The 19,246-nt window shown below is 43.1% G+C and overlaps 2 protein-coding genes and 1 pseudogene across 2 annotated transcripts in view; 1 reads left to right on the top strand and 2 right to left on the bottom strand.

The window, feature by feature from the left end:
• The window catches only part of LOC114892227 (mucin-16-like), a 37,936-nt gene extending 27,674 nt beyond the window's left edge, over positions 1 to 10,262 (top strand). The window contains 6 exon segments of the mRNA XM_029216882.1: positions 1,151 to 1,311; positions 2,222 to 2,289; positions 6,564 to 6,730; positions 8,475 to 8,516; positions 8,719 to 8,798; positions 10,161 to 10,262. Of these exon segments, the coding sequence (XP_029072715.1) occupies positions 1,151 to 1,311; positions 2,222 to 2,289; positions 6,564 to 6,730; positions 8,475 to 8,516; positions 8,719 to 8,798; positions 10,161 to 10,262 (620 nt within the window).
• A 2,040-nt stretch (positions 10,263 to 12,302) lies between these two features.
• Positions 12,303 to 15,328, bottom strand: MBD3L1 (methyl-CpG binding domain protein 3 like 1). The gene is given in 8 exon segments (XM_029216881.1): positions 12,303 to 12,411; positions 12,413 to 12,475; positions 12,477 to 12,779; positions 12,781 to 12,831; positions 12,833 to 12,867; positions 14,891 to 15,027; positions 15,133 to 15,207; positions 15,316 to 15,328. Coding segments are annotated over 8 exon segments (786 nt in total).
• Positions 15,328 to 16,118, bottom strand: LOC114892225 (annotated as a pseudogene).
• Between the last annotated feature and the right edge of the window lie 3,128 nt (positions 16,119 to 19,246).

The raw sequence follows: 19,246 nt of genomic DNA, 5'->3' as shown, positions 1-19,246 counted from the left end.
AAGTCTGTGGGAACCCCCAAAAGGGATACACAATTCTCTCTTGGAAAGTTTTCTAGAGGAAGTGATGAAGAAACTGAGATCTGAAGGAGAACAGGACCTAGTTGCGGGAAAGAGATGGGCAGCTGTGCTACATGTGTCTATAACCTAGAATATAGAAAGAACATGTCATTGGAGGAGGCTTTAAGAAGTTTGGTGTGGCTGGAGCATACACCTTGACATGAGACATGGGAAAGCTGTAGCTGAAGATGTGGGCAGGGACTTTCCTGGGCACTGGAATGGTTTGTGGAGGAGCAGAACACACCCAGAATTCTACTTTAGAAAGCGCATCCTCTCCGTGTTACAAGGACAATGATTGGGGACGGGGAGGAAGAACAGAGGCAAGAAGACACATTAGGAACCTAGGTCAACAAAGGTGTGTGATAGATGCCCACTGAGATGGTCAGCACCTGCACCTGCCAACTCTGCCCCAGAGAAGCCCAAGCTCCTCTTCACCACATCCTAGTGAACTCTCATAATGCTTGGTGGAGAGTTGGACAGGCAGACAGATGAATGGATTCAAGGTGGACAGGCAGATGAACAGTCTTCTGTAGGCCACTTTTTTTTTTTAAATTTTATTGAAGTACAGTTGATTTACAATGTTGTGTTAACCTCTTCTGTACAGAAAAATGACTCAGTTATACATATATATATTCTTTTTCATATTCTTTTCCATTATGGTTTGTCACAGGACATTGAATATAGTTCCCTGTGCTGTAGAGAAGGACCTTGTTTATCCATCCTATATATAATAGCTTGCCTTTGCTAATCCCAAACTCCCATTCCCTCCCTCCCCCATCCCCCTCCCCCCTGGCAACCACAAATCTGTTCTCTGTCTGTGAGTCTGGTTTTGCTTCATAGATATGCTGATTTGTATCGAAGTTTAGATTCCACATATAAGTGACATCATACAGTATTTGTCTTTCTCTTTCTGACTTGCTTCACTTAGTGTGATGATCTCTAGGTCCATCCATGTTGCTGCAAATGGCATTATTTCATTCTTTTTGAGTGTAGCCCACTTCTAAAATCCCACCTCAGTCCACACTGCCAGGAATAAGTAGACTGGCTGTAATGACTTCTTTGTTAAAAACTTCATACTTTCTTTTTATTCTAGAAGTGGAGCCATCAATTCATATACCAACAGACCAACCAACAATCAGTCCCAGCTTCCAGAACTTCCAGCTGAATTTCACTGTCACCAACTTAATCTATTCCCAGGACATAGCCCCAGGCACCCCCAAACACCAGCGGAACAAGAGAAATATTGAGGATGCGGTGAGAATGGGGTTGTTTGTCCACCCTGTTCCCATGTAGAGACTGACCTATGGACACTGGGTAGTCAGAGGGTGACTTTTTTTTGGTGTGCACATTTATTTTTTTTCAGTTTGGCAATCTGGCCTTTTTTTTTAACATCTTTATTGGAGTATAATTGCTTTACAATGGTGTGTTAGTTTCTGCTTTATAACAAAGTGAATCAGCTATACACATACATATATCCCCATATCTCCTCCCCCTTGCGTCTCCCTCCCACCCTCCCTATCCCACCCCTCTAGGTGGTCACAAAGCATCGAGCTGATCTCCCTGTGCTATGCGGCTGCTTCCCACTAGCTATCTATTTTACATTTGGTAGTGTATATATGCTGGACATTTTTAAAAACTGAAGTATAGTTGATTTACAATATCATGTTAATTTTGGGTGTACAGCACAGCAATTCAGATATATATATCCTTCTTCAGATTCTCTCCCTTAAAGTTAATACAAAATATTGAGTATAGTTCCCTGTGCTATACAGTAGATCCTTGTTGGTTACCTGGAGGGTGACTTTTTTTTAACATTTCATGAAGACAGGTTCTTATTCCCATTTTACAAACTAAGAGACAGCCATAGAGGGGTTCACTTGCTAGCCCAAGTCATACCCTGGAACAGGCCCTGGGCCAGTGTTTTCTTTTCCGTTTTCGTGTTTATTTGGGTTTTTTTTGGCCGTACCACTCAGCATGTGGGATCTTAGTTCCCTGACCAGGGATCAAACCCATGCCCCCTACAGTGGAAGCACAGATTCTTAACCACTGGACCGACAAAAAAAAAAAAAAAAAAGATGGGGAAGTGTGTTCTTTGGTTAATTGGCATTCTCCGATGCCACTGTGCCATGGATTCTGACCAAGGAAATGTTGCCCTGTCTTTCAGCTCAACCAGCTCTTCCGAAACAGTAGCATCAAGAGTTATTTTTCTGACTGTCAAGTTTCAGCATTCAGGTGAGTTCCAACTCAAGACCCAATCATTTTGGAGGTTTGTTCTGTCCTTTGAAAGTGTCCCACTGCCATAGTCTCTCAGTTCCTAGCTGTTATAGAGGAGAGCCCTAGGAATATAGAGCTGTTACCCAAACATCAGCTTGTTCCTGAACCAGCGAGTACAACTGGCTAGAAACTCAGAAGAGCTTGTGTCAACCTAGGTAGGCATGAAGGTGGCTGGTGCTGGGGGCCATGGAATATAGAGTGTAGCATTCATGTCTTAAGAAATCGGCCACTGAAGGCAGAATCCATGGGAGCTAGGGGTTAGAACCAGATGACTTGGAATCCAGCAGTCTAACCGTGCTGTCCAATACTGTAGCTACTAGCCATAAGAGGCAATTAAACACTTTTATACACCTCTTGGGATATGTTTCACAAACCATAAAATTTACCTTTTTGAAGTATGTAATTTAGTGGTATATTTATATAGTGCTGCAACTATCCCACTACCTAATGGAGGGAGGAACATTTTCATCACACCAAAAAGAAATCTTGTACCCACCCATTAGCAGTCACTCATTTTTCCCTCACCCCCACCCCCTAGCAAACAATTTACTTTCTCCCTCTGTAGATTTGCCTATTCTGAGCAATAGGCATTCCATTTATATGAAATGTATATAAATGGAATCATACACTATGTGGTCTTTTGTGACTGATTTCTTTCACTTAGCATAATGTTCTCAGGATCATCCATGCTGTAACATATATCAGTCCTTCATTCCTTTTTAGGACTGAATAATATTCTATTGGATGGCTGTACCACTTTTGTTTATCTGTACATCCACTGATGGACATTGGATTGTCTCCACTTTTTGGCTATTATGAATAATGCTGTTAGATCATTAATATCCAAGTTTTAACATGAACTTATGTTTTCAATGCTTTTGGGCATATAAATAGGAATGGGTATTGTAGGATCATAGGGTAACTATGTTTAATTTTTGAGGAACTACTGAATTATTTTCTGCAGAGGTTCCACCATTTTATATTCCCTTCAGCAATGTATGAAGGTTCCAAATTCTTCACATCCTCACCAACGATTATTATTGCCCTTTTTTTCCCCACTATAGCCATCCTAGTGGGTGTGAAGTGGTAGCTCATTGTAGTTTTGATTTGCATTTCCCTAATGATTAGTGATGTTGAGCATTTTTTCATATATTTATTGGCCATTTTTATATCTTCTTTGGAGAATTGTTTATTCAAGCTCTTTACCCATTTTTAAAATTTTGTCTTTTTAATGTTGGGGTATAAAATTCTTAATATAGTCTGGATACTAGACTCTTACAAGATACATGATTTGCAAATATTTTCTCCCATTTGAAAGGTTGGATTTTCATGTTCATGATAGTATCTTTTAAAGCACAACAGTTTTTCATTTTGGTGAAATCCAATTTATCTACTTTTTCCCTTGGATTCTTGTGCTTTTAGTACCATATCTAAGTAAGCAATGACTAATCCAAGGTTATGAAGATTTACTCATGTTTTCTTCCAAAGGTTATATAATTTTATCTCTTACATTTAGATCTTTATTTTCAGTTAATTTTTGTATATGCTGAGATAGGGGTCCAACTTCCTTCTTTTGCATGTGAATATCTAGTTGTCCCAGCTCTATTTGTTAAGTAGCCTATCCTTTCCCTGTTGTTTTGGAAACTTTGCTGAAAATCAGTTGTCCATAATTGCATGACTTTGCTTACAGACAGTAAATTTTATTCCATTGATCTGTATGTCTTTTTGCCAGTGGCAGTGTTTTGAGTACTGTAGTTTAGTAGTAAGTTTTGCAATTGGGAAGTGGCGCTGTCCAGCGTTGTTCTTTTTCCATATTGGTTTGGTTATTCGAGTCCCTTGAAATTCCATATTAATTTTAGTATCAGCTATCAATTTCTGCAAAAGAGCCAGCTGGGATTTTGATAGGGATTGAATTTAATCTTTAGGTCAATTTGGGGAGTGTTATCATCTTAATAACACTAAATCCCCAATTCATGAACATAGGATGCCTTTTCATTTATTTAGGTCTTTTTAAAAGTCTTTGAACAAAGTTTTATAGTTTTGAATATACAAATCTTACATTTCTTTTGTTAAATTTATTCCAAAGTGTTTTGTACATTGTTTGATGCTATTGTAAATGGAACTGCTTTCTTAACTTTATTTTCAGAATGTTAATAACTAGTGTACAGAAATACAATATAGATTTTTGCATATTGCTCTTATATCCTACAATCATGCTGAACTAATAGGATTTAGTAGTGTGTGTGTGTGTGTGTGTTTCTTGGGATTTTTCTATATACAGTATCATGTCATCTGCAAATAGAGAGTTTAACATCTTCTTTTCCAACCTAAATGCCTTTTATTTCTTTTTCTTTCCTAATTGGCCCCATAAGAACCTTCAGTATGATGTGAATAACATATAAGAGGAGGGCAGACATACTTGTCTTGTCCTTGGTCTTAAGGGAAAAGTTTTCACTCTTCCACCATTAAGTATGATGTTAGGGGTAGTCTTTGCATGAATGCTCTTTATCAGGTTTGTAAAGTTTCTTTCTATTCCTAGTTTGTTGAGTTTTTTTTAATCATGAAATTATATTTTGTCAGGTTTTTTGTGTCTATTGAAAACATGTGGAAAAAAAAAGAAAACGTGGTATTTGTCCTTTATTCTATTAATATAGTATGTTACATTGATCAATTTTTTTAGATATTAAGCCAACCTTTCAGCTAGAGGTAAGAGTTTAAGACCTTCTCAAGTCTTGCACAGCACTCTTGTGGTCTTCTGGATACCCAGGAATACATTGGAGCTTTTCAAAGCCCCCTGTAGACATCTCATTCCCCAATTTTTTCTTTTAAATTATTAGCTCACCTCTTGCTTGCCTCAACTGGTATTGCTCCCTTGGGCAGATATAGTGTAAAACAATTACCACTGACTGTGGCAAGTGCCATGGGGTTAGGCTTTCCTCTCTAAACAAGCTCTGAACTACCATATGACCCAGCAATTCCACTACTGGGCATATACCCTGAGAAAACCATAATTCAAAAAGAGACATGTACCACAATGTTCATTGCAGCACTATTTACAATAGCCAGAACATGGAAGCAACCTGAGTGCCCACTGACAGATGAATGGATAAAGAAGATGTGGCACATATATACAATGGAATATTATTCAGCCATAAAAAGAAATGAAACTGAGTTATTTGTAGTGAGGTGGATGGACCTAGAGTCTGTCATACAGAGTGAAGTAAGTCAGAAAGAGAAAACCAAATACTGTATGCTAACATATATATATGGAATCTAAAAAAAAAAAAAAAGGTTCTAAAGAACCTAGGGGCAGAACAGGAATAAAGACGCAGACGTAGAGAATGGACTTGAGGACACAGGGAGGGGGAAGGGGAAGCTGGGACGAAGTGAGAGAGTTGCATTGACATATATACACTACCAAATGTAAAATAGCTAGTGGGAAGCAGCTGCATCGCATGGGAGGATCAGCTCGGTGCTCTGTGACCACCTAGAGGGGTGGGATAGGGAGGGTGGGAAGGAGATGCAAGAGGGAGGGGATATGGGGATATATGTATACATATAGCTGATTCACTCTGTTATACAGCAGAAACTAACACAACACTGTAAAGCAATTATACTCCAATAAAACTCTGAGTCAAATAAAGACAAGCTCCGAAAATAAGGCTTTTTCAAGGAGCTGCCAGATAGGTCAAATTATGACAATTCAATGGTGATGGGTCTTTTGGGGAGCTCTAAACCCATTATGGTTTTCAAAGTTACTGAGCCCCTTGTGAGAGCAGGATGAGAACTGTGCAAGTTATAACACCATAACGTTTACTCCATTTACCAAGATTCAAACATTTTTTCTTAACTAAATGCTGTTTGAATTGTTACAAGCCTTCGGTTAATTTCTAGACTTCTGAAAAAGTTGATTTTGACCATGTTTGCCAGTGTTCTCATTGTTTTCACAGATTTTCAGAAGTTCTTACTCCAACATTTCAAAATGTTCTCCCTGCAGCTAGTTATTTATAAATTAATTCAATTAAATAAAATGAGACATTCAGCATCTCACTCACACTAGCCATATTTTAAGTGTTCGATAACAACATGGGGCAAATAATGACTGTATTGGATAGTACAGACACAAATGTTTACATCATTGCAGAAAGTTCTCCTAGACAGGACCAGAAGCAGGGAACCAGGAATTGGGGTAGAATTCCAGATATCCTTGTTCATCCCTTGTGTCCTTCCAGGTCTGAGCCCCACAGCAACCACACTGGGGTAGATGCTCAGTGTAACTTCTCACCATTGGCTCAGAGACTGGACAGAGTTGCCATCTATGAGGAATTCCTGTGGCTGACCAAGAACGGTACCCAGCTGCAGAATTTTATCCTGGACAGGAATAGTGTCCTTGTGGATGGTAAGGCTCCCTGATCATTGGGGCAGAAATGGGGGCTTCCAATTTCCTCATCTGGGGACCTTCCTGGGAATCTGGAGACTTTGGGATGAGTCAGCACTGAACTTTCCCAGGTTGGCAGGAGGTGCATACTCCCACAGATTTTACCCACTACTGAGGGAGAGGAAAGGACATTCAGTGGGATATAGGAGACGCTCGCCTTCTCCTAGACTGCACCATGCAATAGAACTCTCTTAGTGAAGGAAATGTTCTATATCTGTGCTATCCAGTGCATGAGCCACATGAGGCTCTTGAGCATATTAAGCACGGCTATTGTGACTGGCTTTTATGGTTAATGATTTTTAATAGTACTGACTACCAGATTTTTAAAATTTCACTTAATTAAAATTAATTTTAATTTAAAAAGGCACGTGTTGAAGTAAGTCAGAAAGAGAAAAATACCGTATGCTAACACATATATATGGAATCTAAAAGAATAATGGTTCTAATGAACCCAGGGGTAGGACAGGAATAAAGACGCAGACGTAGAGAATGGACTTAAGGACACGGGGAAGGGGAAGGGGAAGCTGGGACAAAGTGAGAAAGTAGCATTGACATATACACTACCAAATGTGAAACAGATAGCTGGTGGGAAGCAGCTGCATAGCACAGGGAGATCAGCTCGATGCTTTGTGACCACCTAGAGGGGTGGGATAGGGAGGGTGGGAGGGAGACCCAAGAGGGAGGGGATATGGGGATATATAGCTAATTCACTTTGTTATACAGCAGAAACTAACACAACACTGTAAAGCAATTGTACTCCAATAAAGATGTTAAAAAAATTTTTTTAATTTTTAAAAAAGTTTTAAAAAGTAAAAAATTAATTAATTAATCACAGCATATATTTTGTAAACCTGGTTTGAATGGAAGTAAGAATAAACCTCCAAGTAGATGTAGAAAAATAAATAAATAAATAAAATAAAATAATTAAAAAGCACTTGTTCCTGCTCGTATCAGGCAGCACATCTTAAGAATTTGCCTGGGGTTGTACGAGCAGGGGGACCTGAAACCCTCTCCCATTGCCCAATGGGTGCTATGTGTCCCTACCCTCATAGAGTTTGTGTTGCAGTTGGAAATAACAAGAATAGGCAATTTAAAATTATAAATTATTTGATGTGAACCAATCCATACTTGGGAGTGGTAATCAGAAGGCTTCCTGGAGGAAGTTACAGTATAGGTGAATCCTGGAAAATAAGCATTAAAAACTCAGTAAAGGAGAAGGGAGAGAATGTATTCATAGCCAGAGAAGAGAGTTTTGAGTGGGAATTTATAAATTTAAAGAGATCCCATGGTCTTGTCAACTGTGATGATCCATTCTCCCCTCCACTAGCATAAGAGGGTCCAGCCCATCATCAGTCATCCATTCCCAGAGGTATGATTTGAAATATCACTCTTGTAGTGTGATAATGGCTTTGTTATTATGTAGCAAAATATCCTCATTTTCCAGTGATGCAAACTAAAATGGAGTGAATCATCATTATGGCTACATGACTTTAATATTTCAATGGAATTATGGGATGATGCAAGGATAGCAAGTGTTACTAATTTATACATTGGGTATGATACTGTTTTAACTGGATAAATTATATATTGTTATTTCTAGGTGATGGACGTTTATAATGTGGTTCTATTTTTCTGTGTATTTGAAAAGTTTTATTTAAAAAAGTAAAACACACTCACATGCATTCTCCATTTCATTCACTTTCAGGGTATTCTCCCAATAGAAACGATGTCTTGACTGAGAATTCGGGTAAGCCTCAAAGACGCTCCGGCCCAGGATGGGGAGGGAATATTTTGCTTCTCTGCCTCACTAAAGGGAACCATGTACCCAGGGTATTGGATGATGATGAATGTTGGCTAACCCATGCTAAGGACTTTGAGGCACAGTAGGGGGGATCAGGAGCCCTAGGGGAATGATAGGAGGTGGCTCACACAAGCACTTGTCTCCCCAGACCTCCCCTTCTGGACCATCATCCTCATCTGCCTGGCAGGACTCCTGGTGCTCATCACGTGCCTGATCTGCTGTTTCCTGGTTAGAAAGAAAATGCTGTTGTCTTCTTACTATCACGTTGTAAGAACCCTTTATATGTTACAAATACCTGTCTTCTGCTGGGGATATGTTTTGCAAATATTTTCTCCTAGTCTGAGTGTAGTTTGCCTTTTCCTTTTCTTAACAGCATTAGTCATTAGGGAAATGTAAATGAAAGTCATAATGAGATACCACTACACATGAGAATGGATAAAATTAAAAAGATAACAAGTGTTGGTGAAGATATGAAGCAACTGGAACTCACATATAGTGCTGGTAAAAAATAACATGGACACATCTTTCAAAGTTACATTGGGGTTAGTAGATGCAAACTATTACATATAGAATGGCTAAACAAGGTCCTACTGTATAGCACAGGGAACTATATCCAATATCCTGAGATTAAACCATAATAGAAAAGAATATAAAAGAATGTATATATGTGTATAACTGAGTCACTTTGCGGTACAGCAGAAATTAACACAACATTGTAAACCAACTACAGTTCAATTAAAAATAAATTTTAAAAGAAGTTACATACATCTATGCAACCATCCAGTCCTAGGAATTTATCTAAGAGAAATGAAAACATATGTCTACACAAAGACTCGTACACAGATGTTCATGATAATATCTGTACTAGCCAAAGACTAAAAACAACCCAGAATTCCATCAACAGGTGAAGGGATAAACAAACTGTGGTATATCCACACAATTCAATACTATTTAGCAATAGTACTGGATTAACACATACAATGATTAATCTCAAAATAATTATGCTGAATGAAAGAAGTCAGATGAAAAAGAGTACTTACTGTATGATTCCATTTATAAACAAACTCTTGAAAATACCAGCTAATCTCTGAGGCCAGAAATCAGATCAGTGGTTGTCTGGGAATAAGAATGTGTTTGTAAATAGCAGGGGAGGAGGAATTGCAAAAGAACATGAGGACGATTGGGGGGATAATGAGCATTCCTTATTTCGATTGTGGGGATGGTTCAATAAGTTTATAATCCAAACTTATCAAATCATTCACTTTAAATGTATGCAGTTTACTGTATGTCAGTTATACATCAGTTAAGCTGGGGTGGGGGGAGGAAAACAGAAGATATGAAGGGGATATCAGAGAGAAAATGGTAGAAAAAAAAAGAGAGTTAAAAGGAAAAGAGAAGAAGAGAAAGATGGGAAAGAGGGAGAAAAGAGAGGAAAAGGGCTGGGAGAGAAAATTAAGAGAAAAAGAGAAAAAAGGAAGAGAGACACACAGGAACATCAGGTCTCTGTGGCTGTGGCCATGTCCCTCCCCTGTAACCCCCAATACTTGGCAATGACTGATCCATTCTGATACCCTCTGCTCACCCTCACAGGTCACTGTCTCCAGGCAGAAGGAGGAGGAAGACTGTGAGGCTCAGCAACAACACCTGGACTATTATTACCTGCCACACCTGGACCTGAGGAAGCTGCAGTGACATCTGCTTGAGTCCCCTTTTCCCAGTCAGGTTCCAAAGGAGCTTGGCCGGAACAGAAAAAAACCACATTGGTCAGACACAACCTCTGGGTCTTTCTTGACTTGGCCCCTACCTGGTTCACCCTGTACTGAGATAAAATTTTTCCCCTTCATTATGTCCTAGAGACAACTGCAACTTCTGTCTTATGGTTTCACGCCATATCATCCCTCAGGGACACAAGGATTGGTGAAACAGGCACAGACGTTGTCAATGAACAAAATCAACATCCCACTTAAGTGTGAGGTTTGCCTACCTAGTCACGCACTACACACGTCTCTCCTTGACTCCTGCGCAGCCATCACCCCATCTTTATTCCTCCATATTCTGCACCCCCTTCCCTGAAGCCCTGACAGTCTCAAGTTCCCCTTGAACTACTTCATTCTCTGATGTTCAGATTCACCAGGACGTCCAGAAAATCTGCCTTGGTGACTCCTTTCCCTCATCACAGGTCCTCCAAGGTGGGAAACAGACCAAGAAGGAATGAGTGGGTCTGACATGACTCTGCAGTCAGCCTTGGGACTTGGGAGCTGAAATGACTAGGTATCTGGGAAGACTGAATCCCTGAGTAATACCAAACTCTAGAGAGATAGGGTCTGCTCTGTATTTAAAGATTAATAAAACTCAGGGGAAAGGTCTGACAGAAAAAAAGATAGTCTTTTTTTCATTATTTTTTGCACTGAATCTAACCAAACAGTTAAAGCAGAAACTCTCTAACAGGCAGTGTGAAGCATCCCAGGCATGAAACAAATACTACAGATGCTCTATTATTGTTTTACTACAGATGCTCTATTATTGTTTAACACCTCGCTCTCAGAAACTATAAATCCCTCAGACAAAAGTAAGTCATGATAAAGAGGATTTGAATAATACAACATGCTTGATGAGGCAAATAGGCAAATAAATCACAAAAAGCAGTGACTTATTGTTAGATTAATGATGCTGAAAAGAGTCTCTTTTGATATCATGATACCCCAAATGGCATGTCAATTTTCGTGAATCAAATTTTCAACACATAAACATCTTTAAAAATAAGGAAAAAAGGGGCTTCCCTGGTGGCGCAGTGGTTGAGAGTCCGCCTGCCGATGCAGGGGACACGGGTTCGTGCCCTGGTCCGCTCTCCGCAACGGGAGAGGCCACAACAGTGAGAGGCCCGCGTACCGTAAAACTAAGGAAAAGTTTGGTATCTCATTATATGCAACTCTGAATTAGCATGCAACAACACAAAAATAGAGACCTAGTAGTAGATATCTTATTTGAGAACATAATTATAACAGCTCTTTAATGAAATATTATTGTGGAATCTACTGGGTATTATACAAAAAAAGTATAATCTATTGTGAAAAGGTAGGTTTTATTCTGTGATTGTAAGGGCAAAAATACTAAATAATCCCATAACTTTGATAACTCTCTATTGACTTTAAAATACAAATAAATAACATACATAGAGAGGAAAATGAGATAACAACATGAAGAGGAAAGGTCTCCTCTTCTCACCAGAAACCAAATCACTCCCCTCAAAAAGATCACTGTCTAGGGAATTCCTTGGCAGTCCAATGGTTAGGACTCAGCGCTTTCACTGCCGTGAGCCCGGGTTTGGTCCCTCGTCGGGGAGGCCAGCAAAAAACAAACAAACAGGGCTTCCCTGGTGGCGCAGTGGTTGAGAGTCCGCCTGCCAATGCAGGGGACACGGGTTCGTGCCCCGGTCCAGGAAGGTCCCACATGCCGCGGAGTGGCTGGGCCCGTGAGCCATGGCCGCTGAGCCTGTGCGTCCAGAGCCTGTGCTCTGCAACGTGAGAGGCCTGCGTATCGCAAAAACAAACAAATATAAATAGATGACTGTCTATATTTTCTATGCCACACAAAAGAATCTAATGAAAGAAAAGTATTGGTTTATTTTAAAGTTTCAAAAGCTCAAAGCAAGAAAAACTTACAGACACTGAAGAGAGTCATTAATAAAGTGCTGTGGTGTACCATTTCATCTGCACCATTTTCTCTTTTTTTTCAACAGTGTTTGTCAGGACATCCTTCTTAGCCCCTCACTTTTTCTGCCTTGATAGCTAGCCTGTCTGCAATCAATGCTATCCTCAGTCTCTCTCTTGCCATCTTCACTTTCCTGTTTCCTGATATCTTCCTCAGTCACCGGAAATTGTTTGCAGAGGAGCTGTGAGATACCCAGCTGGAATCATCTCTGCCAAATCTGAAGACTGGGTAGGGGTGGGCCTGGGGCTGGAGTTCAGACCACCTGTGAGAACTCCTGGCAGAGATTCACCTGTGCAACTAGTTGCAAGTTTTTGCAAGGCTTTGGCAAGATCCAAAGTACTTAAGGGTTCTCTGGTTCCACTGAAGACCTGGAATCCATGCAGTCTCTTCTGCCAGAGCACTTGCTGGGGCTTATCCAAAGTTTCCTCCCATTGATGGCATCTGATCTCATTGCCAGGATAGGATGTGATTCTAGTAACTAGCCTCTTCAATATGTACAGACATTCTCAAAAGGATGGAGGTGCTTAAGCCACGCTTTGCACTGGTTTCTACAATCACGTTGCTTCCTCTGTGAAGTCTTGACCAATCATGCTTCTTTTCTTCTTATCCTATAAAATTAATCATGGGGGCTTCCCTGGTGGCGCAGTGGTTGAGAGTCCGCCTGCTGATGCAGGGGACACGGGTTCGTGCCCCGGTCCAGGAAGATCCCACATGCCACGGAGCGGCTGGGCCGGTGAGCCATGGCCGCTGAGCCTGCACGTCCGGAGCCTGTGCTCCGCAAAGGGAGAGGCCACAACAGTGGGAGGCCCACGTACCGCAAAAAAATTAAAAAATAAAATAAATAAAAAATTAATCATTAAATTGTACAGGACAAAATAGTTCTAACATCTTATTCCTAAGGAGAAACAAATATTATTAAATATATATATATATTTTAACATCTTTATTGGAGTATAATTGCTTTACAATGGTGTGTTAGTTTCTGCTTTATAACAAAGTGAATCAGCTATACATATACATATATCCCCACATCTCCTCCCTCTTGGGTCTCCCTTCCACCCTCCCTATCCCACCCCTCTAGTTGGTCACAAAGCACTGAGCTGATCTCCCTGTGCTATGCGGCTGCTTCCCACTGGCTATCTATTTTACATTTGGTAGTATATATAAGTCAATGCTAGTCTCTCACTTCGTCCCAGCTTACCCTTCTCCCTCCCCGTGTCCTTATATATGTATATTTTTTTTAAGTGCCAATGTAGCCATTGCCCGGGCATTAAAAACTCTTATCCACAACACTGCCATTTTCAGGAAAGATCCAACAGTTGATGTGATTCCCTTTTTTGAAACCTTCACTGGTGGGTAGTTGCTTTACTTTAAGCATGATAACCCTAAGAAAACTTCCAACGGAATCACCATTCTGAAGCATAACATATTTCACACAGCTGGTACCCTGTAAAAACGTTTGCATTGCACTGGAAAGCAGCATCTGGAGTAGACCTATTTCCTCTTCTAGTTCATTTTCAAGCCCTATTATCAAAAATCTCTTCTCTAGATGGAGAATGCTACTCTTGGTATGGATTTTACAGGCGTTCTTCCCTCAACTTCAGATTTCTCACAAAGACGTTTGTAACAACAGCTGGTCACTGCTATGCCTCAGTGTGATCTGACGTTCACTTTCCATTTGAGGGCAAAGGAGGGAGACAGAGATGAGGGAGTGAAAAAGAGAGCCGGCTTCCCCAGCCCCCAGAGCTGCTAGACAGTGCTGCTCTGTTCTTCCCTACTGCTGCCTGCACATTGGTCGTTTCTTTCAACTTTCGCTACTGTGTTAAGCATAAAAGAAAATCCAAATCTGTTACGTATTGCAGGCTCTCTGTTACATGTCTTTACCCACATTTATCTTGCTCCGTTTTTCCACAACAAGGAGAATATAAACACAGAGCTTATTACTAAACTTTCAAGATTATTAAACACAGGAACTAGATCTACATTTCCAAAAGGAGACTGGTATTTCTTCAAAGTCCCAGACCAGGGCTGAGTGTGGTACATCATTAACAGTCAATGATGACAGTGAAATATATATATTTGACCCTGTTTGGCTGCTTCTGTAGTGGATACTTTATGGGGTGACACCAGCCAACGTGTGACCTGGTGGATGAATGCAGCCAAACAGGTTTAATTAGATCAGAGACACAAAGGGCTATTCCCTCCTTCGATAACAAATAAAGCAGCTGTAAGCGCCTACAATAGCAGTCGAGAAACAAAGGCAGCAAAACAGAACCATAATTGGTCCTTCTCCTAGCTGGCCTGTGATTTACCTGTAACCTGGGAAGTGACAGCTGGAGCAGGAGGGAGCAGGAGACTCAGCTAGAAGCCAGCTCCAGAAGATGAATTGCTTGGGGATGGGGAGGAGGGAGGTAGCAAAATCTCTGTTTTGTAGCCCAAATTTACTCAACTATTTGTCACACATCATAGAAGGCTGCTAGGTTTTAGCCTGCTGCTCCCAGACCTGGTCCTGATTTCACCAGCTTTGCACGCTAGGAATCCCATAAAATAAATCACCCCCTACTCCCGGATCCCACAGACAGCTCAGCGGGGTTAACACCACCACAAACCGGCTCTGGCCTTAGTACAGGGCATCCTCCAAGACCAGGGCGGGAGGCGAAGCGGGTAGGAGGCAATGGCAGGCCACGGTACTCCGACTTTTCTCCACCCCCGCGCGCATTAGAAGCGTCGATTTTTGGATCCAGGTCTAGCAGGGATTAATTGTCAGGCAAGTCAACAGTTTACCCCACTTCAGAAAGGACGAAGGATTGAGCGGGCGGACAGGAATCTCCCCCTGCCAAAGGGCTCCTACCTGCTCCCTCTTCCTCCTCCGTCCAAGATAACAAGCTCAAGCCAAAGCCTGCGCATTTTGCCAACTCTCCGTTTTCTAAATGGCCCAGGAGCCCAGACAGGGACCACAAGGTGGTGGAGGAGGGAGTGAAGGAAGGGAGGGGGCAGCAGGTGCTGCAAACAGCTTCGCCTCACAGCTCCGCACTCAGCTCGCGCATCAGCGCACCACCGCCTTTCGGTCCTCCTCCTCCCGGCCTGGCGCAGTCTGCGTGGCGTTGCGTTCGCCCTCCTCCAGCTCCGCGGGGTGCAGATGCTTGGCGAGCTCCCGCAGCGCCGCTGCACGTCCGAAGTGGTCGTTGTGCCGCTTCTCCATAATCAGGTCCTCCAGGCTCTGGAACTCGAGCTCGTGGTTGCGCTGGGCAAAGAGCTGGTTCTGCACCCCATAGGGCTGCTGGCCGAAGCGCGGCTCGTCGCCGATCTTGAACCCGTGCTGGCCTAAGGGTCATCAATCGGGTGAAGCTCTCCGAGTGGCGTCTGCTCAACTCGCGCTGCGCACCGTGGCGCTGGGGCTCCGCGGCTCGTAGCTGTAGATGGTTCACCACGCGGCTCGCGTCGGGTGGGAGGCTGTTGCTCACCTCCAGCCGATGCAAATGCACCACCTGGAAATTGCCCACGTATACAGTCCAGTTGCGGGTACTGCGCCTGCCACACGAACTCCGCCAGGTCGCCAGGTCGGCATTGTTGAGCAGGTTCTCGGGCGTGTAGGTGTTCAGCGCCACGGAGCCCGCGCAAAGCTTTTCTGGTAGATGTAGTCGTAGCGGTAGAACTCGGAGCGTCCCACCTCGCGCAGCCGCGGGTCAGAGGTCCACGGCGCGGGCAGCGGCTGCGGCTCCACGGCCTCATCATCATTGGAGAAGATGTAGGAGATTCCGATGTGGGGCCCGTCGGGTCGGCTGTGGGAACTTCCTAATAACTTAGGCGGGTCATTTACTCCGCATGGTTTCCCATCACACTGCGGACGCAAGATCACACCGCTGAGGGAGGAGAAAGCGGAACCGCCACTAGGGTCATTGGCACAGGTCTCCGGACAGGGACTGAGACCACCCGCGAGAGGTGGAGGCCGTGGGGAATTTTGGGGAGGGGGGCGCTGCACCCTGAGACTTCTAGGGCAGTTTGCAAGTGTGGGATCCGCAGTTCCTCTCCTGGCGCAGTGGCAGCGAGGCTGGGCAGGGGGAAGGGACACACGTCTTGCCCTTACAGCTACATCGCGCCTCAAGACTTGAAGGTAGGAGGGCACTGCCTGTTCACACCATCCCATCCCTCCTGCTGGGGTTGCTGCTCCCCCTCAACCTGCTCTCGGGGAGGTGGGGCTCCAGAAGGAGAAGGAAGCAGCCTTGCTGCCTGCCATTGGCAGCTCCTGCTCAGCCCTGTGAGCAACAAGCACCAGATCAGGAGAGCTGGGGTTGTACGTAGATCCTGCTCCCCTGCTCCCGGCTTCCCCACGGGAAGGAATACAGACTATTAATACAGGGAGGTCTGTTGTTCCTCAGCTAACAAACTGCCTAGAAGGTAACAATTGTATAACTTTCCCCCTCAACCAGACTCAAAATGTACTTTCAAAGGCCAAAGCGTTTTTCACTGCGGGCACTCCTGTCCCTCCTCTTGCATATGTGCCTGAGGGGGCTGGGAGTTCTTGGGTGAGCTACAGACCTCCATCCTCCTGGTAGTTCATGGTGATGCCACTGACTGTCCCCTGTTGTTGCAGGCAAAGATGAATCAACTCTTAAACTAAATGAGGCCTGCAGGATGGGTACCCTCCAGGAAGATACAGTGTAGAAGCCTGTGAAATCCATGGTACCTACCAGGGAGAAATGTCTCCTACGTGACCACATTGCTGTCCACCTACCCCACTTCCAACACTGCCCAACAGGTACTGGACCAGTGGTTCACTAGGTGAGTGTGGCCCCCTCCTCAGCACAGTGGTGACTTGCCCACTGCTAGCTGTGTGTTTGAGGATGTGACCAAATCTCTCTGAGCCTCAGTTTGCTCCTCAAAGTGGGGTGGTAGAGGATAAACCTCATAGAGTCCTCCTTGTAGGGACTACTGGATCACCTATGGCAGGTACCTGTGTGGTGCCTGGCTCTGCAGAAAGGGCTGCTTGACTTGCCGGGGTTGTTCCGCGTTATTATTTTCCCCTCCCCCATGAAAGGCCATCTGCCACACACCCCTGGTCTGTGGCCTTCCTGAGTTTAGAAAAGCACATGGAAAGCAACCTGCTATTCCAATGCAAAGGTTTGAGATTCCATCTTGCTGATCCTGGTCCTTGTCCTTGGTGAGGCCAGAGTAGGGATCTCTGTGGGCAGGATGAGAGGCCCCAGGCCCACTCAGATACCTGGCATGGTTCTGGTTGAAGTTCATTCATTCCACAGTATATATTAAGCATCTACTACATGCAGGCACTTTCTGAGACACTTAACAAACTCAGTGAATGAAACAAACACAATACCTAGGCCTCAATATAGCAGAAGAGTCACAGTCATACTAGACATCATTTGCAGGTCCTGCCCACTGTACATCACATGTGATGCCCTCATCTAGATCTGCAAGCACCCTCCCATATTCTAACTGGGATGATGAACCAGAGGACCAACTAAAAACCTGAGTGGTGTCTGGGCCCAGAAGAAGGGCCTCCTGTCCCCACAAAACAGATGGGGAGAGTATAGGGGCTGTGTGTAAGGAGTGACTGGCAGAACCTTGGATCTCACACAATCTTTTGATTTCCCTGGGAAGGCTGAGGTCTGGAAGCTTCTGCCTCAGAACAGGAGGAAAGAGAACTGTATATGGGGTCCCAGGTCCCTGGAGAATCAAAGGGGAGGATGGGTTGAGCATTCCCTGAAATAACCATCCCCACCACAGTCCCATCTTGATCTACCTGGCCCCCTCCACATCCACCACTCCTGACACCCACCATCAGGCCCAGGACAGGAGACGTGGGAGAAATGTGCTCACGGGTCTGCCTCAATCCTCAGTCCTGACTCCCAGATGCATGGAGGACTGAGGTGGGAATGCATATTTGGTCAACAAGCACAAGAAAGGCCTCAAAAGATTCAGGCCAATGTTTCCAAGACAATGAAAATTAATCTGTACAGAGGCCAACAAGGTGCTCATTAAGCCCAAAGTAGTCAAATACAAGATGTTAAAAAGTGCCAGCCCTAAATTAGACAGTCTCACCCATATCATCCACCCCGTCTCTGGAAGTATGTTGTTTTTCTTTTCCCATATAGTCAAGAGTACTACACTTTGGCAATCACAGACCATGAGTGAGGCCAAGGACAAAGCAAAGGCCAAGGTCCCAAAAAGTTCCCCCAAAGACTCCAGGAAAAAAGCTTTTGTCTATTAACTTTGAGGATCAAAAATGGTACAAAACTTGGACTACTGCCCGCCTGGGCAGGTATCTCCCTATGCAATTTATAGAAACACAATATAAATTCCATCCCCCACTCCCCACTTACCATAAAAGAGAGATAATCATATAGTTTTTACCCTGAAATATGTTAATACAATAAATCATGTTAATATTTAACTGTCCTTGTCGTTATGGAATAAACTCTACTGGATCATGATGTATGTCTTTTAAATACACAGCTGGATTTATTTTGCTAATATTTTGTTCTGAATGTTTACTCCTCTAATCATGTGTTAGAGTGGGCTAATGTTTACAATAGCAAAAAAAAGGAAAACAAACAACATCCATCAGATGGAGAACAACAGAATAAATTATGGTGTAGTATACTATGGAATGTTACTCAGCTTTTTCTTAATTTTGAGAGGTCCATTGACTAACCCAAAGAGATAGCCATGATATACTCTTAAATGAATACAGCAAGTTACAAAAAGTCTATATATGTGTGTATATATGCTTATATATTTTTGAGCAAAGAGAAAGATGTCGAAAAATACTCAAAGTGTTGGTTAATGTTGGCTACCCCAAGGAGTACAGTGGAGAAGGGAGAGACCTGAGAGGGGAGGAATATATTAACTTTTTCTTTATTCACTCCTGGTTTGTTTAGCGATTGCAGAGTATTCCTTTTGTAATTTTTTCTTTTAACAAAGGTAGGATGTTGGGGGGGGGGTTG

This window comes from Monodon monoceros, unplaced genomic scaffold (genome assembly GCF_005190385.1).
Source record: "Monodon monoceros isolate NGI ecotype Baffin Bay Population unplaced genomic scaffold, NGI_Narwhal_1 Super_Scaffold_12, whole genome shotgun sequence".
NCBI classification, from domain to species: Eukaryota; Metazoa; Chordata; class Mammalia; order Artiodactyla; family Monodontidae; genus Monodon; species Monodon monoceros.
The sequence above is the reverse complement of the archived record's forward strand: the minus strand, read 5'-3'. Positions and strand labels throughout refer to the sequence as shown.